Source organism: Nannobrachium achirus, assembly GCF_963921795.1.
Source record: "Nannobrachium achirus genome assembly, chromosome: 5".
Lineage (NCBI taxonomy): Eukaryota > Metazoa > Chordata > Actinopteri > Myctophiformes > Myctophidae > Nannobrachium > Nannobrachium achirus.
In genome coordinates, this window is record NC_137814.1 from 19,979,563 (window position 1) to 20,005,495 (window position 25,933).

A 25,933-nucleotide genomic window follows, 5' to 3' on the forward strand; every position below is an offset into this window, starting at 1 on the left:
TCTAAAGTACAATAGGTTTCTTTGAAACGTAGTGGGGTGAAAGCATGCAAAAAGTTACACTATGGAGGTGAGAAGTTTCTGCCTGACAACAACCCAAATGTTACTTGGATACTACTGTCACTCAGTGGCCAGTGTGACAGGCTGTAGGGAGCTGGAGCGCCCGTCGTCAGGGGTCAGTCAGTGTCCGTCAGGTTGCAGGGGACACAGTGCCAGGAGACTCCTTGCCGTCACACCAGCCTGACAATTATTCACAAGGACACGCCGACACCCTTCCCCCGCCGCGCCACGCCACCACCCTTCAGGGGCGTCACAAGGGGGGGGGGGGGGGGGGGGGGGGGGAAGTGGGACTGAGTTACTAGTGCCCAAGGTGGAGGGGCCTTAATTATTTTATGCTTTAATTATTGAAAAATAGCAGATATACAAGCTCGGTGCCGCGCTGCGAGCTGCTATTTTTTATTTATTTTTCAAGTCGTGAAAATTTGTGTAATTCTTTTTAAGCGAACATTTGTTACTCAAACTTTGCTTCTGGGGCGTCCCTGGAACTAAATATTTTAAGATGGGGGTCCGTGGCCAAATGGTCCTTGACATGAAAAGGTTTGAGCACCACTGACATAGAAACATAGGTTTTTCAAAAAACCTTAGAAGGATTTGAAATATTCAAAGATTTTTCAAAAATAGCAGCGCAACACAGAGTGCCGCGCTGCGAGCTTGTAGATCTGCTATTTTTCAACAGTTCAAGCACAAAATAACGCGTAATAATGCGTTCCCACTCTAAATGGGTTAAACTCCCTCCCCCTATGAAGAACATTCATGGGGGCCCCTGCAGTGAATCCTTGTACTCAGGGCCCAGAATGTGGTGTGACACCCCTGCCACCCTTCCTTATTCATCTTTGTCTTTCTTATCTGGTATCTGGGTTGAGTTGTCTCCTTCAACGCTGTGCAGCCACAGGGCAGAGGTCAGCGCTTGGTCTCTCGCTGTCAATTTGGATTTTTGTTTTTACCGACGGTCAATACTGATGTCTTTTGGAGGTATTTTGTATGTTGTTTATAGATTCATCATGGCATCCTTCAAAACTGCCCTGAAAACTCAACTTTCAGGAGGCCAGAGAAGGAGGTAGTTCTCACTTCTCCCATAGAAAGGCGAGAAGTGAACCCCCACACACACACACACACACCTTAGCCCCACCCTCTTGTTTCCCCTATCCTGTACATAGTGTTTTTATAACTGCGATATTATTGAATGTTTTCTTTGCTTGCTATTTATTATGTCCATGAATTAAATACCAAGCCAAGGACTTCCAACGTAAAAAAATACCGTAAAAGGTCTTATTTGGGATGTTCCTTTTAGGCAGGGTGTTTAACTGTACTTGTACTGTACTACTGTATGGATGCTTGTCTGTAGCTCTAAAGTCACAACTGCTGCAACAACTGAACTTTTGTTCAAAGATAGTTGGACAACCACTTCAGAGGCTATACGACTAATAACAGCATTCTAAGGTTGGCAAGAAATTATCTCTAACAATAGCCTTGTGTTGCATAATATAGAGAATATAGGTTGCTGCCTTCAGGAAGGAGATATGGTGTTCCAGCATACAATAAGGTCAGACTAAAAAGGTCCTTTGTCCATCAGTTGACTTTAAGGCTTAATCAGGAGCTTGGCCAGAGGTAGGCTAAGCGGTGGATATTGCTCTTGTCTGTATTATCCTTATGTACTGTTACTGTATGTAACCCTGTTTTTTTTGTTCCCTTGTGTCAAATGTTTGTATTTATGTTTTGCATACATGGCTGCTGTGTCGCAAGACACATTTCAGTGTGCACTGACAATAAAGTACTATATCTGTCATGTCATGTCATGTCATGTCATGTCATGTCATGTCATGTCATGTCATATCATACTTTTCTATTGTATTGACTATACTTGTTCTCCATTTTTGTTTAATAAAATAATCAATCAACACTCAGCATTTTAGGGTTAGGTTAAGTCTTGATGTCCTCACAAGTATAGTAATGTAAATGTGTGTGTTCCCTCCTGCCTCCAGCTGTCTGCCACAGTACGGTTGCCATCAGGAGACGACTACAGCCTCTCCCTGCGGCTCCTGCATCCCATCACTCCTCTACAGAGCACCTTTAAGATCCTCACCACCAAGGTACTGCACCCCACCGTCAGCCCAGGCGCTCCGTCACACTGTAGGCCAAGGACCCCTTAGTTGAGAGAGAAATGAAGCAGGGACCCCCGCAACCTGTTCATAGATTCCATATAGTTTCATTGTTTGACAGCACAATCATTGTGTATTTTGGATTTCATATATTTAACCACTTGGACCGTCAATACTTCATAAACTTGACCAGTTATATGGGAAATGGGAGGGGTTGAGAGATCATAAGAGGAGACATTTTTTGATCACATGAGGGGAATTCAGTCACCAAAAATACAGTACAGCAGTTATAAAAAAGTATTGAACTGTTCACGTGCAGCTTGAATAAAATGCTGTGTATTGAACTTATCTGGATTTGGTATAGTACCTACTACTTAGCTACAATCTTCTGGAAATTATTTGGCAACAATAATAGTATACATGTTCATAATAATTAAATTAAAATAAATTGGTGATTAGATAATTTACTTACATGATACGCATCTATTTCCTGGAAATTAGAGTCAGGAAAAAGTATGGAATTCTGAAATATTGTGCTTGGATACCCCCCCCCCCCCCCCCCCCAGCTGGTAGAGTTTGTTTTGTCTACATGAGCATTTGTGTTACTATTCTGTAATTCTGTATTCGGATCGGTCAAGTCTTGCCTATCATCTAATGTTTGTTGAATCGTGGTATTGTTTTGCTCATTGATACATACTGTATCATCACTTGCGACATTGGCTTCCATCTTTTCCACACCAGACAAAAGAGCCGAAACACCCGATTAAGTTGCTTGTTTTCTTCCCTTGGCATAACATTTTAATTGTGACTGAATGCAGTTAACTTAATTGGTCCTTTCAGTTCAACTTACAAAAGAATTACGTGTTAATTTGATTTAGGTCAAGAGAGAGGTGAACACAGATTCAGTCTCTCAGTCCGATTTAATTACTTGTCTGTCATTAACCTCCATCCATCCATCTTCAACCGCTTATCCGGAATCGGGTCGCGGGGGTAACAGTTCCAACTGAGACCTCCAGATTTCCTTATCCCGAGCAACTTCCTCCACTCCCTCAGGGAGTATACCGAGGCGTTCCCAAGCCAGTTTGGAGATATAATCCCTCCATCTGGTCTTTGGTCTGCCACGGGGTCTCCTCCCAGTGGGACGTGCATCGAGGACCTTCCTAAAAAGGCGCTCGGGAGGCATCCTTACTAGATGCCCGAACCACCTAAGCTGACTCCTTTCCAAGTGTAGGAGCAGCGGTTCTACTCCAAGTCTCTCTCGGGTGACTGAACTTCTCTTCCTATCTCTAAGGGAGATACCAGCCACCCGTCTGAGGAAACCCATTTAGGCCGCTTGCACCCGCAACCTTATACTTTCGGTCATGACCCACACTTCATGACCATAGGTGAGAGTAGGAACCTTCAAAATATGTATATATAAGGAGAACACGGTGGTGCAGTTGTTAGCGCTGTCGCCTCACAGCTAGAAAGTCCTGGGTTCGATTCCTGCCGGGGGACACTGGGGGCCGTGTTTACTCCTCCGCGTCATCAGCGCCCACACCCTAGGTGGGGTTTGGTGAAGGGCCTTTCTTTGTGGAGTTTGCATGTTCTCCCCGTGTCTCTTAGGGCAGATACCCTCACAAAAACATGCAGTAGTCCTGGTTTATATACTGCCTCTCCCTGGCCAGCCGGGGCTCCCCAGGCGTGGCAGAGGGAGAGCAGAAACCAGGACTACAGCTTAGGCGCTGGGTGAAAAAATGGGTTACAAAATCGTGGGATAAAAATAAATAAATAAAAATAAAATTGGTGTATACAGTACATATAAAAAGAATTCCTAATTATCAAGTCATTATTTCCTCCTATCCTCCTGTTATTTGGAGGGATTAGCCTACTTACAGCCGTTGAATCGCCTAAAGGCCGTCTTTCATATCATTCAGTAACATTACATGATTAATCTCTTGCTTCTTCTATGATGTCAAGTTCAAATAAAACAACAAAACAACCATAACATTGAGTTTAAATGAATCTGGTTTCGCAACGAAAATGACCAGTTTCATCTTCTGGTCTGTGCAAAAAGAAGCCCAGGGAAGTGAGTGTATCACTGCTATGACAAGATATAGGCCTATTTAACTACGCCTAAGTCTCCATGGGGTGAGTAATCAATAGAAAAAGAGTCATTTTTGGGGTGAACTACTCCTTTAAGGGTTGATTTAAATCGTCTTGCTCAGGAACACTTCGACACAATTCAACTCTATAAGATTGGCAGTCGAATCAGGCTCCTTCGATCGAATTGTCCAACTGTCAACTGTTTAGGGTGACCTCTATTATTATTGTTGTGGAGAACAACCGCCTCCAGAGAGTGATAGTGGCTCAGTTTACACTCCTGCTGTCTAGCTGGCCAATGATGAATTGAAGACTGACCAACGCCTTGCATTCGATTTTTTTTCTAGTCATTGAGGCAGAAAAAGAGAAAACGGAAATTAGCAATAGAACACTTTCACAAGCCCTTAAGGTTATCACAGTGCGATTAGCTTCTAAACCTCTTTCGGAAAAGAAAAAAAGCCATCCAAAAGCAGCAGTGTAAAGTAGGCTGCAGCTGTCTGTCTGTAATTCCTTAAAGCTGTTAAGCCAGCTGGAGCCACGAGAAATGGGAAGAAAACACCCCAGGCTTGTTAAATATGTCCCCTGTAGACACCTTAGCATAACTCACAGAGTTAACGGGAGATTTGTGCACCCGTACACACCGAACCCACATATAACACTCGGGATGAACTGCAGGATAGTCAGAAACACACATGGGCAGCAGCAGCCGCCTACTTATTCTTGCTTACACACGCAGCACGAACAGAATATACACACACAGGCACTCAAATGTCAACCTACACACGCGCACGCTCATACTACACACACACACAGGCTCACACTAACATGGATATATTGTACACACGCACACTATTTATTTGACAGGCATTCATATGCTTATACCTAGTACCTACGCATGTACATACACAAACAATATGAAATATATCTACACTCAGATGCGCACTCTCTACACCCTCCCTCTCTCTCTCTCTCTCTCTCTCTCTCTCTCTCTCTCTGTGAAATGTTAAAGCTGTGTCCTGTGAGAGTACCCCAGTGCTGTTTAAGGTGATTATGGCTCTAATGAGTAGGAAGGGCACTTTTTAGTATAGACTAATTAGTGTGTATAAGGGATGTGGGCTAATGACTGTGCTCCAGTGTTGACTGAGTCTGTGTGCTTCTTGCTCGGGCTGGGAGAGTTCCGTCTGCTCCTAGGACTGTTGGGTACAGAGTGTGGCGGGGCGAGAGACACCAGGGGAATACAGCATGGAGACAGAGAGAGAGAGAGCTTCATCCATAACATATTGTGACAATCGTGTGACAGGTACGGGTCACACAATTGGATATTTTGAGCCGATTCCGATAGGCAGTAAGATCGGAAAAACAATGGCAGACAACCATTATGTCTGGCAATTCCCTTGCTGCTGAGATGCGTAATACCAGCCAGTACAAAAGCATAAATGAACACTGGTGGTTTGTACCCTCTGAGAGTTAACCCTCTGGAGTTATTTTATACTTTAGCTGTAGATCTGTTATTTCTGAAAAGTTGTAAAAATGTGTGCGAACATTTGTAACTCAAATATTTGCTCCTGGGGAGTCCCTGGAACAACATTTTTTGAGATGGGGGTCCGTGGCCAAATATATGTCATTTTGGGGGTCCTTGACATGAAAACGTTTGAGAACCGTCTGACGTAAAAACATAGTTTTTTCAAAAAGCCTTAAAAGTATTTAGAAGACAAGAATCAGGTCAAAATATTCAAAGACTTTTTTAATTATTTCTTTAATAGCAGATCTACAAGCTCGCAGTGTGGCACTCTGTGCCGCGCTGTGAGCTTGTATATATATATATATGTATATATATATATATATATATATATAATAATGCATTACCTGTCTAAACAGGTTAAAAGAACACTCAGGATTTTACAGTCTTAACAACTTCTCCCTCACGGATTGCACCGATGCATCTTGTAGATATTTTAAATCTGCTGAACAAGGATGAATCGCTGATCTTTCGGCACGCACAAAACGGCACAGGGGCAGATAGCACAAACACATGGTATTCACATTAATCTTCTGTTTGACGTGAACGCCAATAGGTCGTCGGATTAAACGGCGGCATAAATATTTTATGTACGGCCTTATATCAGCCGAGATATATCCGCCTGCCCATGGGTATCGGTCGGGCTCTAGGTCAAACCGCGCAGCCCTCGAAAGAAATTGATTGTTTTGTATTTTTTCCTGACTGCGGAATACGATAGCGGAGATTAAATGGCAACAACACGGTGCTCACTGTTTCCTGGCTATAGCAGCGGGGGCTCGGGTCACCAACACCGCAAGAAACCTGACTTCTTTCATCCCCGCGGCCGCAACGGCTGATGGATGCCAAAGATGTCTCCAGGCGGATTCAGCACTTTTTTGCAAGTCCAATGGGATTTAGTTCTTTTTTTTGGAATGGTCACAGAGACTAAAAGTGGGGAGTATTTGGTCAGTGGCGACTGACTTTGAAAACACTCCCCTCTCACACACGCCCGACAGCAATGATGAGTTAGGTCGTTTCATGTTGTCCTGTGTTGTGTTGTGTGTAGGTGGGATGGGACCATATGAACATTTCATATCACCATTATTGTGACAAAATACATTTGGAATATTATCGCACTAATCAAAATCCATTATCCTGGGGCGGAACATTTGCCAAAAAATAGAAGATCTACAAGCTTGTGAGCTTGTAGATAGGCTATTTATTGACAAAGACTTTTGATAGAGTGAGGAAAAAAAAAGACTGTATCAAGTACGTATATTATACTATAAGTACCTTTTAGCAATTATAGAGGGTTTATTAAGTGATACTGGATATATCAGCTAGGTAAGGTGAATTGATCCCAGTGCATGACTGAGGACAATATCACAATATAAATTACATCTCCACGATACGATTATCGTGTTTTTTATCACAATAAACGATAGTATCGCTTATCGCCCCATCCCTAGTGTGTAGCATAGATCTCTCCGTTGTCCGCAGCTTTACAATGTCAATGGCACAGTTTTGCAGCACGGTGGGGACGGGGTGGAGGTTGACCTGCCTGGGCGAGGGGGGAACCGGGGCTGTTTTCTCTGCACATCAGCAAGTTTAGCAGCAGAAAAGCTGCCAGCCTTTTTTCTATCTGAAGCCTCCAGCCTCCATCATCACGGAGGAGTGCAAAATATAAATCCCCCCCCTGACTGCCCTCCTCCGCTCGCTTCATATACACTGTACATACACTTCATATACACTGTACATACACTTCATATACACTGTACATACAAATGCACTAACACTGGTCATTCACACGTACCAACCGTACGTGCGCGGACTGCACGCACGCGCGCACACACACACACACACACACACACACACACACACACACAGTGGTGGACAAAAGTACTCACATATTTGACTTAAGTAAAAGTATCAATACTGCAAAAATAGAAATACTCCCTTACAAGTAAAGGTAATTCAAAATTGACTTGAGTAAAAGTACGAAAGTATCGGCATCAAAATGTACTTAAATTACCAAAAGTAAAAGTACAAAATGTCGCGATGCGACACCTTGTGAGCTTGTAGATCGTCTACTTTCAAACAGCCTTGGAATAAAATAAGGCTAAAGTGATTTAATGAATGTTTTATAATATAATCATTTATATCTGCAAAGTAACTAGTAACTGAAGTTTCCAAATAAATGTAGTCGAGACCAAGTACAATATTTGCCTCTGAGATGTAGTGGAGCAGAAGTAAAAGTATTGAAAATTGGAAATACTCCAGTAAATTACCTCAAAACAGTACTTACAGTACGTAAATGTACTTAGTTACTTTACTCCACTGACACACACACACCCACACACAATCTCAAAAACAAACAGTGGCCAGTCACACATATTGATACACACTCTCCCTCCCTCTCTCACGCACACAGACACACACACACTCTCTTTCTCGCGCAGAGGCGTGTGTGCTCGTGCGCGCACTCGGATGCACACTCACTCACTTTTCCATGGCAACAGTGGACACTGCATACCAGAGGTGCACGTGTGTGGAAGCTTAAACAAGCACTCAGTCTGGGAGAGATGGGGGAACGGAGGAGAGCGCCTTAGACAGACCCAACAGACCTCTCTCTTTCTCTCTCTTTCTCTCTTTCTCTCCTCCCCCCGTTCTTTCTATTCCTGCTATTTATTTCTCACTTCCTACCTCCCTCTTTGGATTTCGCCCTCTCTTTTTTTTTTGTCTCCTCGATTTGTCTTTCTGTTCATCGTTCTGTCCCTCTACTGTTTTGTTCCATAGCGTTTGTGCTGTTATATCCCGCTTCCCTCCCACACGGTCACCCTGCGCAGTGCGCACACGTTGGCTTTGCAAACTTTGGGATTGCGTCGCGTCGACTTGCATCCGTTCCACATCGCCTTGCATCAGACTTAATCATAACTGATCTAACACACTAACCTTTACGCTGACCGTAACCTTCATTGATACATGCCTGTGAACGACCTCTACTCTAACCTTCACCGTAGCACAGATAAGAGTATAACGGCAAACCCAAGCTTTTCAAACGCCAATATGAAATTCTTCCCAAATTAATACCCATCATCAATTGAAACCCCGAATGGTGAATGAAAGAATTTTATAATGTGCTTAGAGAAAGAGCGTGGGGGGGGGGGGGGGGGGGGTGCTGTCAATGGAGAGTAGGTTAGCGGAGAGGGGAAGGAGAGTGCAGACCCTCCACCCTCTCCACTCTACTCCCACAAAGACCTGTCTGTTCCCTGGTCCTTTGGGCTCCATGGGTATGCATGGCCCTACACACACACACACACACAGAGAGAGCACTTAAGAACACAACATCCATGATCGCGTCCGCATTTATCTGTTAAAGACTCCCCCCGACCACTCAAAAAAAGGGGGAAATAACCGTCGCTAAACATGTAAGCGTACGTCATTTCTGGGAAGTGCTGTTTCAAAGTCATGCCCCAGAAGGCAGAGGGCGGCGCGGGGGGGGGGGGGCGGAGAGGGGAGCCGACCCAACAGACAGACACATCATGAACAACGAACGGCGTCAGCAAATCAAGTTCCTCCAGATTGGCACGCATCCCTAATGAGCGTTTTAAAATAAATGTTGTAACCCAGGAGCTGTTGATTTACCCCCACCCAGGTCTGTCTCTCTCTCTCTCTCTCTCTCCCTCTTTTCCTGTTTCTCCCTCCCTCTCTCCTTCCCTCTCTCTCTTCCTCTCCCACTCTCTCTCTCTCTTTCTGTAATGGGTTGCCTTCATTCATTCCTCCCTGCTGGTATTCATGCACCGTCTCCCCGCTGCCTTTAAAGTCTCAGCGGGGGAAGCTAAGCCGGGCATGAGTGTGTACTGTACACACACACCACACACACACACACACACACACACACAAACTATGAACACATGCATGGTCCATTCACACACCCACATCAGTAGAGTCTGACAATTCCAATCTTTCAACCACACAATTGTGCCAGTTATACTGGTGTTTCTGTCGCTATTTTTTGGCAAATATTCCGCCCCCAGGATAATGGATTTCAATTATTGCGATAATATCATAAATTGTGATTTATTTTTCTCACAATAATCGTGACATTAAATTTTCATATTGTCCCATCCCAGTGTGTGTGTGTTTGTGCGTGCGTGCGTGCGTATCACAGCGACCTTGTGTCCTTCGCCACGAAGGACGGCCTAACCCCGGGGGTCACCATGACGATGGGGAGCCAATTACACACCAGTGTGTTTGATCAGAGCAGCAGACGTCTAGACACACACGTGTACACACACACACACACACACACACACACACACTCTAGAGTACACACGCGCTGGCCGATTCGTCACGTTTCCAAAGCCATCTCTCTCCCTTCAGCCAATGAGTAAAGTCGCATCTCTCTCTGCTCTTTAATTTGCAACGCTTGTCAGCATCTGCGAGTGTTTGCATTTATTTCCTTTTAGCCATCCGTTCAGCATTTGTTTTGAAAGCCGTACATAAGATCTGAAAATTAGAGGGTGAGAGAGAGAGAGAGAGAGAGAGAGAGAGAGAGAGAGAGCAAGCACCGTTTGAGGACAGAAGAGGCCGGGAAAGTGTATTTGTGTGTTTGTTGGTCTTTCTGTGCGTGCGTCCGTGTGTGTGTGTTTGTGCATTAGGGATGTGCAGTGAATGTTAGAGAGGCAGGGGCTGACATTTCTAAAAGGGCCTTTTGGTGAAAATATCGAAAATAGCAGACCTCCACACTCGGAGGTCGGCTATTTTCGGTGCTTGATACCACACTGAACTAACGATTATCAAGTCAATACTGGAGATTTCTGCATGGATTTCTACTCATAGAGGGCAATTCTTTCAACATAAGATGCTGCATTCAAGTTCAGGAGAGTTTGGACAAGGCAATTCTCTTGAACGCTGCCTTCAGGTATATATTTCTTTCACCATAGTAAAACCGCATTCGTGGTCTGGAGAGAGGGCACTTTTTAGTGACAGATAAAAGGGCAGGGGCTCGCACCCCCCTTTGATGTCTCTGTGCGCACGCGCCTGGTGTGCAGAGTCCAGTGGGTGGTGGCCTCTGCGTGGCACTGCTGTCACAGCCTCTTAAAGAGGCGTCTCCTCGCCTGTCACTGGCACACACCCGGTGTCGTGGCCTGCCATATCCCTTTAATGCCCAGACACACAGATGTGGCAGCTAGATTAATGTTGCATGAACTCCGGGGACACACACACGTACTGTACTGTGTGCAGTCTGTGCACGTACATGCACGTGGTGTAGCGTATACACACACACACTTGTATGGTTCGGGAGTGCACACATCCAAATATCACACACACACACACACACACACACACGCATGCATACATACTGTACATGCATACATAAACGCATGCACATGCTGTACATTAATACATGGTGCGAGTGTGGGCACGTGCGTGGACATGTGGAGAGTTTTCACGTCACAACACAAGTGACAACGGCAGAGCCACTGAGACACAGCCACACACACATATGCAGGCAGCCTTTTAAAACGCAGAGCAAAGAAAAGAAAAAAAACAGCTAAAAACGCTGACACACACTGAATCTGCGCTCCGTGGCGGCGCCGTAGCGGCTCATCATCACCTGGCGGGATGATTACAGTCTGTTTGGAGCGTGTTTTTATCTTCTTCATTCTTCTCTTCCCTCCCTCCCTCCCTCCCTCCCTCCCTCCCTCCCTCCTCCTCCTCGCGCCCCGCCAGTGTTTACCTCGCTGCCTGCCTCTCTTTGTGTCTCTCCCCACCCGCTCGCCACGTTCCCTCCGTCGCGCCACAGACCTCGACCTTGTGTTTTCTCTCTCGCCGGGCGTGGGCACACACGGACATCAAAGGGGGGCTCGAGCCCCTGCCCTTAAAAGTGCCCTCTCCCGACCATGAATGCAGTGTTTGCTACGGTGAAAGGAATGCAAATGCCCCTCTTTCCGTGCCATACCTGAAGGCGGCATCCTGAACTTGAATGCAGCGTCTTATGTTGAAATCAAGAAATGTGTTAGAAATCGAGCATCGGAAATAGCCGACCTCCAAGCTAGCTGCGACGCGTTGTGAGCTTGGAGGTCGGCTATTTCCAGTGTTTTCACCAAAAGGCCCTTTTCGAAATGTCAGCCCCTGCCTCTCTAACGTTCTCTGCACGTCCCTGTCTCTCATTCCCCCCCTTCTCCTATCTCTCTCTCTCTCTCACTCTCTCTCTCTCTCTCTCTCTCTCTCTCTCTCTCTCTCTCTCTCTCTCTCTCTCCCTCTCCACCCGCCAACACTTTCTTTGTCCCTGTCGTCTCTCTCTGCTATTGCTCTTCTCTTGTTTTCATCCCGGCTGTTCTTTGTTTCCACTCTCCCCCCTCCATCTCTCTCTCTCTCTCTCTCTCTCTCTCTCTCTCTCTCTCTCTCTCTCCCTCCATACCCCTCTCCCTCCATCTCTCTCTCCTGTCCTGACACCGTGCTGAATGAATTACCTTATCGCCCAATGGAGCAGAAATAGCCTTTAATTGCACAGACATACCAGCGTTGTCAAACACACACGCATACAGTACACTGCATCCCATGTATTAAACACACACGCACACACACACACACATCATGACAGGCGGTGGCGCACAACAGTGTAGCTTGCGTGTCTCACCAGCATGTGCCGTGTCAGTGTAGCTCTGTGTGTGTGTGTGTGTGTGTGTGTGTGTGTGTGTGTGTGTGTGTGTGTGTGTCTGTGTGTGTGTGTCTGTGTGTGTGCGTGTGCGTGCATTGTGTGTGCCCATTCTTCTGGTGTGATGATTTAGCCCAGATGCCACTGTATGAAGTCTAGACGGAAACTATCAATTATTGTTATTTTGCGATTATGCTATCCATTTGTTGATGATCATTTATTTTTATTTACAAATAAAACGCCATCATGGATGTAAAAATGTGAATTAATACCCCTCTGTCTCTCCCAACACCTTTTGTTCTCCTCTATATCTCTCTCATGCTCATTCACCCCCCCTCTGTTTCAGCGTTCTTTGTTGGTGTGGTGAAAGAAAGAAAAAAATCCATTTATATAGCCAAAGCATTCAAGTGACCTTTACTGGAGATCATAAAAAACAGTCAATTTAAGTAGTCGGCTTATAATAGAGTCATGTAAGAAAGAAGTGTCTCCTTCTCTCCTCTCTCTCTCTGTTTCTCCTTCTGTCTCTTTCTTACTGTCTCTATCACTGTCTCTCTCTCTCTCTCTCTCTCTCTCTCTCTCTCTCTCTCTCTCTCTCTCTCTCTCTCTCTCTGCGGCCCCTGGGCTGACAGACATCTCATTAGTGTTGTATGTCTGTCAGGAGAAGCACCAGATAGAGCGGTGCCCCCGCATCTCCCTGATCTCTCCCTATGTCCATCATTCACACACGCACATGCGCACACACACACACACACACACACACACACACACACACACACACACAAAGGCTCATATTTACACGCACACACATACACTCACGTTTGCACAGTCACACACACACACAAACACACACACACACACACACACAGGGGGGCTGGGATGATGATGTTTCTGAGCGTATATATATATATATATCTGGCCCCGGCAACGATGCTCTGTGTTGTTCCCGTGGTTTCAAACCGCTTGTCGTTCCCGATGGCTGTTATTTTTAATCTGCCCTTTTCTCTCTCCTGCCCCCCCACCCTGCGTCTGTCAGCTCCGTTTACCACGAGGGGGCTTGACGCGTGTTAAAAATGTCAGCGTCGGTCGCCGCGGCGAACGCAAGCGATCGATAAAAAGCAACAACCTCTCTCTCTCTTATCGTTCCTCTTCCTCTCTCTCCCCGTCAGGTGGAGCTCAAGATGAAGAAGACAGAAGCCATCAGGTGGGACACACTGGAGGGATCAGGACAGGAGTCCAGCGTCCGACACTTCACCCCCAGTCAGTACAAACCCTATGTCTCTCTCTCTCTCTCTCTCTCTCTCTCTCTCTCTCTCTCTCTCTCTCTCTCTCTGTTCACCTCTTAACCACTAATGATCCCACCAGTATATTGTCACTGTCAGGCAGAAACCTCGTATCTCCCAAGTTTCAAATTTGAAGTTTTCTCGTAAACGAAAGCTCTGCCTCGTCATCTAAGACTGTCGCACAAAACTAGTGAAAATAGCCGATCTACAAGCACGGTGCGAGGCGTTGTGTGTTTGTAGATCGGCTATTTTCACTAGTTTAAAACATTTTTGAAATGATGAATGCAAAACCAACGGTTTTGGACATACAAGGTTTCCACCCGACGACGACGATACGGATGCCGTGGTTCAAGTGGTTAGCTGATCTTTGCCCTCAGTCATCCATTCCCGTCTCTCTGTCTCTCTTTGTCTCCGTCTCTGTGTCGGCCTCCTCATAACTCCGGCAGCATTGTTAGGATCAATGCTGGCTCGCGTGTTACTTTTTACGTAGTCGTTCTCATTAGTCTGACAGCGGGGGAGGGAGGGGGGTGGTGACAGTGAAAAATATGAGACGCGATTTGAACCCACGCAGTCCCATTACTGTCAAGATTAATACTTGAATACTTGGTGTGTGTTTCTCTCTCTCTCTCTCTCTCTCTCTCTCTCTCTCTCTCTCTCTCTCTCTCTCTCTCTCTCAGAACTCAAAGGTAAGTGGGCAGTCAAAGCAAGCGCATTATGTGTACTCGCCCCCTCGCTGCAGGATATCCTCTTAAGTACCACTTTTTATCTGTTAAAACCCCACCCACACCCCCACTTATTGGTGGAGCTGTGCAATGGCGACGGCGCAAATAAGTCTACCTTTGACATAAGTGGACTGTGATTTTGCTACTGAATGTATAATATAACATATAATATAATGTACGTTCAATTATATAATGTATCTTTCTAAAAACAACATGCTTTGCTTGCTTTGAATATAGCGAGTGCTTTTGAATACAGTGCCTTTTAAAGTTGGTGGGAGGTAATAAAATAATTGTGAGAGTTTAACCCATTCAGAACGGGTACACTATATTGTGTATCATTATTTTATGCTTTAAGTATTGAAAAATAGCAGATATACAAGCTCACAGCGCAGCACCGAGTGCCGCGCTGCGAGCTTGTAGATCTGCTATTTTTGAAACATCGTGAAAAAAATTTTAGGGTTCAAGTTGTTAATATAAAAAGGAAAACCTGTGACAGCTCCTTGTTCAGTACATCTGGATCCCCTTTTTATGTACATTAAGCCCTAGTTTTGGTTGGATCGTTACATTTTTGCCTTGGCAATGTATACGTATGTTTTTTCATGTTGATACTGCTTTTCGGGTTTAATCAAGAATTGCGGATCGCTTATTAGACTACATGCGAGCGTTCGTGCTGTTATTGCGGATGGCACTGTTTACGTTTACATATCGCAGCAGTGTCTTCCAACCTGCTGATTATGGACACGGCCACGTTATGTTGTCACGGTTCACAAGACGAGCCACCGGTTTTGTAGTTCCTGTTCCCAACTAACGTTCAGTGGAAACACTCAGAACTGGTTCTTCCCATTGGCAGGAAGAAAGAACTGAACCGGTTCAACCCCGGTCGAAAAGGGGCCTCTGTGTAGTTGATCAGGGGTTCCCAAACTATCCATGCCAAGGACTCCCAAACATGGGACGATATGAAAATGTCATATCACGTTTATTGTGACAAAAGAAATCGCGATTTACGATATTATCGCGATAATCAAAATCCATTATCCTGAGGCGGAACATTTGTCAAAAAATAGCAGATCTTTTTGCGATGCGTTGTGAGCTTGTAGATCTGCTACTTTTTGGCAAAGACATTTGATAGAGAGTGAAAAAAAGACAAGTACGTATATTATTAGTACCTTTTACCAATTATAGAGGGTTTATGTGGTACCGGATATGCAGCTCGGCAAATAAAAGGTGAATTGATCCCAGTGCATGACGGAGGACGGTATCACGATAAATGAAATCTCCACGATACGATTATCGCGAGTGTTTTTTTCATCACGATAAACGATAATATCGCGTATCGTCCCATCCCTAATGCGCGCACACACACATAAACATACACATACGGTACACGTACACATACAGGTAAACACACACACACACACACACACACACACACACACACACACACACAGTGTGGCTCTGCAGGATTCTAGCCGTCTAGTTTGTTTTTCAGTAGAACAGGACACAACGTCGTGTCCTTTGCTAATGTTTTTAGCGCTCACACCACAGGGCCACCAAAGCTGGGAGAATGTCAGCATTTGGGCCAAAGAGCACAGGGCTTCCAACAGGTGCTCCATGTGTCACATGGCATTAACAACACACAGCCCAAGCCCATGCAGCTCTTCTAGAACTCCCCCACCCTTGCCGTGTTCAAAATAGGGCATTAACGAAAAAGTCGACAAGTCGACTGAGTCGATCTTCATTACACAAGTCGACTCCCACCAGAGAAAGTCGAAGTTTTTTCTATCATTATTTTTGCTCCATGCGTGCGTCTGTACAGCATTCAAAGTATTTTTTTTCTATCATTATTTTTGCTCCATGCGTGCGTCTGTACAGCATTCAAACAGTAGGATTGCTTATTGTCAAGAACGGAATGATCCAATATTACAGTGCTACATTACATTTGGTATAACATGGTTCTATTGTGAAAATAGCAGATCTACATGCTCACAACGCCTCGCGATGCGAGGCATTGTGAGCATGTAGATCAGCTATTTTCACAATTTCTGCCTCTATATATTTGACAATTTGGACAATGTTTCATTTGTCATTTTAGAGGTATTAAAAAGTCCCTATAATTGTCACTTTAGAAATGTGAAGATACCCTCTATATACTTAAACGTTATGTTGGCTTGTTTACAGTTGAGTGAGAAAACAATGTTGCACATTAAGTTAATCATCTGGGGACCCCCCCAAAATAATTGGGGGGATATACAATCCCCCCAATTATATTATATATATATTATATATATATACAAGCTCACAGCGCGGCACCGAGTGCCGCGCTGCGAGCTTGTAGATCTGCTATTTTTGAAAAAGTCGTGAAAATGTGTGCAAATCTTTGAATATATGTATTTTTAAATTGAACGTTAATAACTCAAATTGTGCTCCTGGGTGGTCCCTGGAACTAAATATTTTGAGATGGGGGTCCGTGGCCAAATCCATATCATTTTGGGGGTCCTTCACCTGAAAAAGTTTGAGAACCACTGACATAGTAGTCTCTCAAGAACAGACTAACTGAGCTCCATTTAAGTGCAAAGGACCTTTTCCTTGACGATGGCTGGCCAGATTGCTGACATAGAATCAAAGGTTTTTCAAAAAATCTTAGAAGGATTCAAAAGACACTTATAGAATCGGGTCAAAATTCTAATTTTCACGATTTCTTCAAAAATAGCAGATCTACAAGCTCGCAGCGCTAACCCTAACCCTAACCAACTCGGTGCCGCGCTGTGAGCTTGTATATCTGCTATCTTTCAATAGTTAAAGCATAAAATAATAATACACTAATGTGTACCTGTTCTAAATGGGTTAATTAGGGGCATTCATTTACACAAAGAAAAAAATTCAGAGACGCAAGGTTTCTGCCCGACGGCGACAATATTTGCATTTTTCAAGTGTAAAAAAAGGTGGGCGTGAAAATAATCATGGTTGATATTCTTGCAAAATATTGCAATAATGTACCGTATATTTTTCAGCTCGCCCAGCTCGGCCTTGGGTCATCATATCCCACCAGAACGTTGTCTCCTCCTGTACCACCACTCCTCCTACGCTGTCTCACTCTCTAACTTTCCGGTTGCCTCTACTGTATAGAATAAAAAATAGCCCATAAAGAGGAAGCAGACTGTCAACTCTTGTTTCAAGTGATGTTGATAGAAACTTGAGTTGTACAGCTACCTGGCCATGATGTCCAAGTCCAAATATGTATTTTATCCATTGCTTCTGTGTTCCAGGAACCAGAAGTTGACGATTCCATCCACTCTCAGTATTAGTTTTTTATGAAAAGATAACTTAGGGCTAAGAACCTTCAATCACTGTAACCTATTTATTAAGACCTGAGGCCGATCCGACTAATGTCTTCTAAATCCTGAAAAACATATTTCTATATCAGTGGTTTGCAAACATTTTCTTGTCAAGGACCCCCAAAATAATATGTGTTTGGTCGCTGGACACACATCTCAAACGATCTTGTTCCAGGGACCCCCAGAAACAATGATTTGAGTTTAAAATGTTCTCTTTAAAATATATATATATCCAAAGATTTGTACAAATCACAGATCTACTATTTCTGAATATCCAAAGTATAAACTAATAGTTAAAGTGGTTACACAAATGCTTTCCCGGTTTTGGAAGGTCAAAACTGGCCTCTTAATTTTCTCCTTATTATTCTTGTTGCGTATATATTTGTTTGCTCTTTTTTTGTTAATGCTGCCTCAGTTGCCAAACAAAAATAAATTTCACTCTTATGTACCCATACACACTAAAGACCACCTTGTATGGTGAAACGGTTCAAAACCACACTTTCTCAGCACAACTCGAGGTTCCACCAAAGGTCAGCATCACTTTAAATATAAAGTGAATGCATAAATAATTAATCAAAGCCTGTGATTTGATTGCCCGACTTTGCGACCCGGACTAACGTGAGCCGCTTGCCGGATCCGTCCACCCAAACAGGCCAGTAAGAAGATGTCACCTCGCGATTATTGTGACCAAAGAAATTGCGATTTACGATATTCTCGCGATAATCAAAATATCCCCAACATCCATTAACCTGGGGCGAAACGACGAGTTGTGAGCTTGTAGATCGGCTATTTTTTTTAGATTTGGTAGAGAGCGGGGGGAAAAAACACTGTATCAAGTACGTTATTTCCAGGTCCCTTTTACCAATTATAGAGGGTTTAAATGGTACCGGATATGCAGCTCGGCAAATAAAAGGTGAATTGATCCCAGTGCATGACGGAGGACAATTTCACGATAAATTGAAATCTCCACGATACGATTATTGTGAGTGTTTTTTCATCACGATAAACCAAGGGTCTTCAACAGTGGGTCTGGGACCCCTAGGGGTTCCTCAGAGACAGGGGGTCCTCCTAATCTTTGTGTGGTAGAAACTTTTATTTCGCCTTTTAACCCTAGCGTCCATATTCATATTCTGATCGGCTATTTTCGTCAAAGAGGTTTGGTTTAGAGGGGGAAAAGTGCAGACTAATTACAGAGTGAAAGGTCAAGTTTATTAAGTATGGACGGTTCAAGTGGTTAAATATCTGAAAACACACATTGACAGGAATCCAAAATACACTGATGATTGTGCTGTCAAACGATGAAACTATGGAATCTGGGGGTCCCTGCTTCATCTCTCTCTCAGCTAAGGGGTCCTTGGCCTGAAAACGTTGAAGACCTCTGGTTTAAATGATTCCGGATATGCAGCTCAGCAAATAAAAGGTGAATTGATCCCAGCGCACGACGGAGGATAATTTCGCGGTAGATTTAAACCTCCACGATACGATTATTGTGAGTCTTTTTTTTTTTTGTCTTATCAAGATAAACGATAATAAGGCTTATGGTCCCATCCATCCGTACAGGCCAGTACCCGTCGTCGGCCCCCGGCGCCAGGGACTGGGACAAGGTGGTGGGGGAGATCAGCGAGGAGGAGAAGCAGGAGAAGCCGGAGGGAGACGCGGCGCTCAACAGCCTCTTCCAGCAGATCTACTCAGACGGCTCTGATGAGGTCAAGCGCGCCATGAACAAGTCCTTTGTGAGTACATGACGCGTGTGTAATATTAAAGCAATAAGCCACAAGAGGCGAGTGGTTACCGGGGTAGTATACACCGGCTGAGAGGCGTTGGGAAACACGAGGCGCCAGCCGAGTGTTTCCGATTCGATCCATACACATGTTTATTTTCATCCAGATTTAGCTGCTTTGTGGGTGAACATCACATCAAAAACGCTAGCATAGCAACCGGCTAAACTAACAGCCGAGTATGTGCCTGGAGAATAGAGGCGCTTGTCGCCTTTACAAGCCCCGCCCGGAGACATTCAGTCACTGTCCTATGCATGCGGGCGGTGCTTAGAAACACCCGCACGGCAGGATTTGAGAGAAAATCAAACGATCGCTTCTCAAGTTCAGCCTCACGGCACAGTGGAAAGAAAAAACGCACCTGACTTTGATATAAACTGATTCAAGGTGTGGGTTATAGCCTCATATACCACGGCAACCAGCCAATCAGAATTAAGGAATTGAACTAGCCGTTTTAGAAAATATAATATAACTAGTCCTTACCCGTTCAAAGATATGAGCTCTGAAATGATGTGCAGTGTGTGGGTTATGGGGTGCACTGTGCACACAGTATATGAGGGATGGAAAGTAACTTTAACTGGTGCTTACATGATAATATGTAGGAGCATCAATGTAAGAAATACCCGTTTCGTTTAATGGCTATAGAGATACTGTGTACCGATCTGCATGATTTTTGGACAACATCTGTAACAGGGCCATGACACTCCCCCCCACCCCCACCCCCCGCGCGTGCATATATATACACACACACACACACACACACACACACACACACACACACACACACACACACACACACACAGACACACACACACACACACACACACACACACACACACACACACACACACACACACACACACACAGAGAGAGAGCTGGTTAAACATGTTGCCTCATGCTAGATGCAGAATGGATAGTAGATACACCATAAAAATGCTAATATACAGCATACGATTTGTGAAAGTGACAAACAGGCTTCACAGTTATGTTAGGTGTGTTCATATGCTAATGGTGATGCGATTTCAGATCAATTGCTCCAGCCACTGAGGAGAAACGCTGTTTCAGACAGACACTCAGACAGACAGACATTTGGAAAATTATATGTTTGATATAATGTAATATGTAATGTATTACTCTTGATTTCAAGTAATAAGTAAAGTAAAGGTTACTTTTTTACTTTTTAAGGAGTAATATGTAATAAGTAACATATTACTCTCCTGAGTAATATTGCCCAACTCTGCACACAACACATCTCCCTAACCCTAACCCAGTGTTAACATGACTCAGACAATGTACAAATGGAACCGAATTTGTACACTTGCTGAGTTACATATGAAACCAGGGGCGTCACAAGGGGGGGAAAAGTGGGACTGAGTTACTAGGGCCCAAGGTGGAGGGGCCATAATTATTTTATACTTTAGCTATTGAAAATTAGCAGATCTACAATATTTTTTAAAAGTTGTGAAAATGTGTGCAAATCTTTGAATATATATATTTTTTAAGCGAACATTTGTAACTCAAAATTTTGCTTATGGGGGTCCCTGGAACTAAATATTTTGACATGGGGATCCATGGCCAAATACATATCATTTTGGGGGTCCTTCACATGAAAAGGTTTGAGCACCACTGACATAGAAACATGGGTTTTAAAAAAAATAGCAGATCTACAAGCTCGCAGCGCGACACTCGGTGCCGTGCTTTGAGCTTGTATATCTGCTATTTTTCAATAGTTAAAGCACAAAATGTGAGTGAATCCTTGTACCCAGGGCCCAGAATTTGGTGTGACACCCCTGTATGAAACATTCACTATTGAGACAGGGGGAGACATGTTTTTGGAAGTATAAAGTCATGTCCTGTTAATCTCTCTGAGGCTATACCCTTCTGCCCGGACTCTTCTCTAGTGAGGTAGAAACTGTTGAATTCTGTAGACCTAAGACAATTCTTGTATCGAGGAATCATGGTTTTGTGAAGATTTTAAAGTGCCATCAACAATAATGTTGAATCTTTACAGACAAAGATTGCTACCGGTATAAGTATATTCCAGCTTGGCAACATGGCAAGATTATTTTTCTTATAAAGGCATTTTAATTAATTATCAACTATTTGTCAGTTTAAACAAATTTAGACCAAACACTTTGAAATAAAACTAGAAAGTGTGGTTGCCATGACGCAAGTCACACTTGCAAATATCCCTGTATCTGTCATTCCTTGTCCCTATTTGAGCGTTTCCGAACGCACCCTTTGATATGCTCGGACTGAATCACCTGCCGAAAACACTCTCCCGTGTCACTCATCTCCGTATTTGGGAAATGTTACATTTTTGATTAAAGTCAATGGAGAAAATGTATTCATGAATAAATGTATATGAATTAAACTATGTAACGTATCTCTTAGCAAAATGCAAGGAATCGATTCCTGATGAAGCCTGTCGATTTGACATATGGCCCAAGCAAGTGCCACCAAAACTGTGGGAGGAAAGGAAGGAAGAAAGAAAGAAAGAAAGAAAGAAAGAAAGGGATGGATGGAATAAAGTCAGACAAGTACTTTAGTCTGACTAATGAGTACATGTATAATGATTTGGTTTAAATGTCTGCATTGGCTTTTTGCATCACAGAAAAGACAAACACCACTGAAGGTAATGATTAACTGTACGCCTAGTCTTTGCTATCGATAGCCATTAACTATTAATTAAAGACTATGTCATGGTCTGCCTCTCCCCCCAACCCCCCCCCCCCCCCCCCTGCAGATGGAGTCAGGTGGTACAGTCCTGAGCACCAACTGGACAGATGTTGGCAAAAGAAAAGTGGAGATGAGCCCGCCTGAAGACGTGGAGTTCAAGAAGTACTGAACCACTGTCTCTTTCTGCCTCTCTCTCTCCCCCTCTCTCTCTACCTCTCTCTCTCACACACACACACACTAGAGATGGGACGATAACTTATCGTGATAAAAAAACACTCACAATAATCGTATCGTGGAGATTTAATTTATCGTGAAAACGTCCTCCGTCAGGCACTGGGATCAATTCACCTTTTATTTGCCGAGCTGCATATCTGGTACCATTTAAACCCTCTGTTGGTAAAATGTACTTAAAATATACGTACTTGATAGTCTTTTTTTTTCACTCTCTACCAAATCTCTTTGCCAAAAAAATAGACGATCTACAAGCTCAGCCATTTTTTAGCAAATGTTCAGCCCAAGGATAAGGTATGTAGGGGATATTTTGATTATCGTGATATCGTAAATCGCGATTTCTTTGGTGACAATATTCGTGATTATGAAAACATATCGTCCCATCCCTAGTACACACACACACACACACACACACACACACACACACACACACACACACACACACACACACACACACACACACACACACACACACACACACACACTTGACATGCCTGTACCTCCCCCATCTCTCCTTCTCTCCTCTCTCCTCCACCATGGCTGGTCACAGAGCTCCGGTGTCTCCTACCGGCAATATGGACAAAATTAAATATCACAATGTTTTTGACCAAATACCTCATGGGAATGACTATTATTGACGCTTTCACAAAATGTTTACACAGTGATCATTTGGATACATTCTCATCAGTAACGATTTCTAATAACAGAAGTAGAACTACCAGAACAGTTATACATAACCACTTCACTTTACTCACAGTGTCACATGATGATCTACGAGCTCACATCACATCGCATTGTGAGCCTGTTGATCTGCTGTTCTCACAATTTGAACATTGTTTGCCTGTGTTGTTGACATGCCAAAAATAGGCATGCCAGGCTGAAAATGGTCAATGCAGCCTTTAAAACAGCACCACCGAAGAGACGACACCTTTGCCATATCATGCTATCCAAAGTCCCAGACAATATATAGTGTCATATCGTGATACTGATATAATACTTATATCGTCACTGTCGGGCAGAAACCTCGTATCTCCAAGTTTCAAATTTGTACGTTCTTTCGCGAAGTAAAGTCCTGCTTCATCAGACAAGGCCGTCGCACAAAAGTAATGTCTACAAGCAGATCTACAAGCAGATCTACAAGCACACAACAGCGTTGTTAGATCGTCTGTTTTCACTAGTTTAATTCATTTTTTTTAAATGATAAAAACGATCGGTTTTGGACATACAAGGTTTCCACCCGACAACGATGATATATTGCCCAGCTCTACCTACTGGCTTCAGCCAGCGGGAGTGACAGTCACAAAACCAGCAAGCCAAGCATGGAGCCCTGTGCCCTGCCACTCCTCTCCTATAAGCTCACAACCCTAAACCAGGACTCAACGCAATAAAGATCTTCTCAAGGAAGTCATTTCAATGGTCTTGATTGATGGGTTGAATTGATCCGATTGTCAAAAGGGGTGGAGATTGGATCAAATTAGGTGGAAGTATTTGAATTGTATAATATTTATGAAAGGATTTCTCAATGCAAGTATCCGCTTACATTTCCTATTTTAAGAGCTTTGTGAAAACTAAGACCTTTGTGAAAATGTATGTCAAAGAAATAGCCCGATTCCCGAAGTCCCTCTCGGCCACGATCGCAAGAGCACGAGTCGGAAAAACGTGCCACAGGTAGAAACTTTCTGATGTCACTGTACTGAAATGCATTGAGACTAATACTATTGAGGCCCCTGTTGGTTGCCCTGGAGCTCTCTTTGAAACTCTCTCTCTCTTTCTTTGGAAAGAGACTTCCCCTGGAACTCTCCTTGCCGGCCTACTTTCTAATAATGTAAAAGGTAGACCCATATGCCTGTATGTTTTCCATCCTCTGTTTTTACCTTTATATTTTGTTATGATGCCTTGGCTTTATGATGCCAGTACAAGTTGCTAGTTTGCGTGATAAGAGATTAATAAGGAAACAAGTAACCTGCCCAATAAGCCAGTAAGAACTCGATTATACAGAGCGAATCATACAAACAGCGATTTAATGATAAAGAATGTAGACAGAGTATTATGAACCAATACCTAAACCATGAAACATTTGGTATTAATTAATTTGTCATGGTTAAAATGGAGTTTGAAGTTATAGGAATGGACCCTGGATGGGGAGTGACTGATAAAATGAATATCACATTTCTAAATATTGAATCAAGCAAATTTAAAACTGCCCATGGTGTTCACAAAAGCCTGATTAGACGATAAAATGACCACAAGATTTTTTGAAAGTGGAATATCCCTCCCTATTCCCTTTAACCCTGGTAATGAGTGAGGTGTCTCACTATGGGGAATGCTCCAGAGAACTGTTCCTGTCTGGCTATGCCATCTAGTTGGCAGCAGAGCTGGCTCTGGTTACTAGTGCTAGCCAGCAGCAGCAAATGTCACACAAAGAAATAATTCATAGTTTTCTGAAGATGGCTCTGAAGACCTAGGCCTTTAAAAAAATATATATATATATTATTAGGTGTTTAGTAGTCTCGCGAGGCCAGACTGTTGCCTCCGCGATTTAGGCAAATGCTCCCGGCATACAGTCTGGCAAACGGAAATAGAAACGATGAGTGCGAGATAAAGCGGATGTGATGCAACCGCTCCCTTGGTGCAGTAGCAATAACATGTCCTACTGGAAGCGTTTGTCTCCTTTCAACATTTCTGGGGCGTTATTTCGTCTTTCTCTGGTGTTATTGGTGTTACCTCGATGATGTTTTCAAACGTTTTCTTAAACTATACACTCATAACAAGAATAGGCCGCTCGAATGACTTTGTCTGAGCTATTGTGTTTCTGTTATGTTTCCAATGGGACAGTGCAGCAGTGGCTACTTCCGATACTCGCCGTTCGGGAGCTGCCGTTCCAGACTCTGTATAGCATTCGGAGATTGTGGAATAGTTGTCTGGCTACGCGAGACTAGGTGTTTAGTAACCTCAAATATGCCTAGGTCTTTGAAAATAATTATACAAAAATATTTGTATTTATATAATGGGTATTTGAGAGATAACCAGAGAAATCACTTGGTTCATGCTTGGTTCACCTGGGTCAAGTTTTCCAAATTTCGTTCCACTTCCCCTCTCTCCTCTCCTTACCTTTTAGGAAGTCTTTTACGAAAGTCCCGATTTACCACCTGTATAAAAATGTAAAGATTAATAAAAAAAAGGAATTTCTTTGAAGTGTTAAAAAAAAGTAAAACACTCCTTTTAGGAAACCTTTTACAAAAGTCCTGTTTCACCGGTTGTATAAAAATGTAAAGATTAATAAAAAAGGAAGCCTTCGAAGTGTTAAAGAAAAGTGTAATTGAATCTTGTTTTTTTCACCTCCATACACTAGATTTTCATGTTAACCCATTTAGGCCTAACCTATAGTTAGGCCTAAATCAGAAATTAGCCTACAAAAACAAATATTGCTACATGTCAGTGGTGCTCAATCACTTCTGTTGTGAATTGGTTCCATTTCATAATGGAACCATTTCATTAATGGAACCATTTC

The 25,933-nt window shown here is 43.5% G+C and overlaps 1 protein-coding gene across 3 annotated transcripts in view; it reads left to right on the forward strand.

Annotated features, from left to right (window-relative positions):
- The window catches only part of sugt1 (SGT1 homolog, MIS12 kinetochore complex assembly cochaperone), a 51,247-nt gene extending 25,575 nt beyond the window's left edge, over positions 1-25,672 (forward strand). For all 3 annotated transcript variants that reach the window (XM_080726391.1, XM_080726393.1, XM_080726392.1), the window contains 4 exons: positions 2,040-2,147; positions 13,567-13,657; positions 19,298-19,470; positions 22,259-25,672. In XM_080726391.1, coding sequence (XP_080582517.1) covers positions 2,040-2,147; positions 13,567-13,657; positions 19,298-19,470; positions 22,259-22,360 — 474 coding nt within the window. In that variant the 3' untranslated portion in view covers positions 22,361-25,672. The remainder of the gene's footprint in view (positions 1-2,039; positions 2,148-13,566; positions 13,658-19,297; positions 19,471-22,258) is intronic.
- Positions 25,673-25,933: the final 261 nt, after the last annotated feature.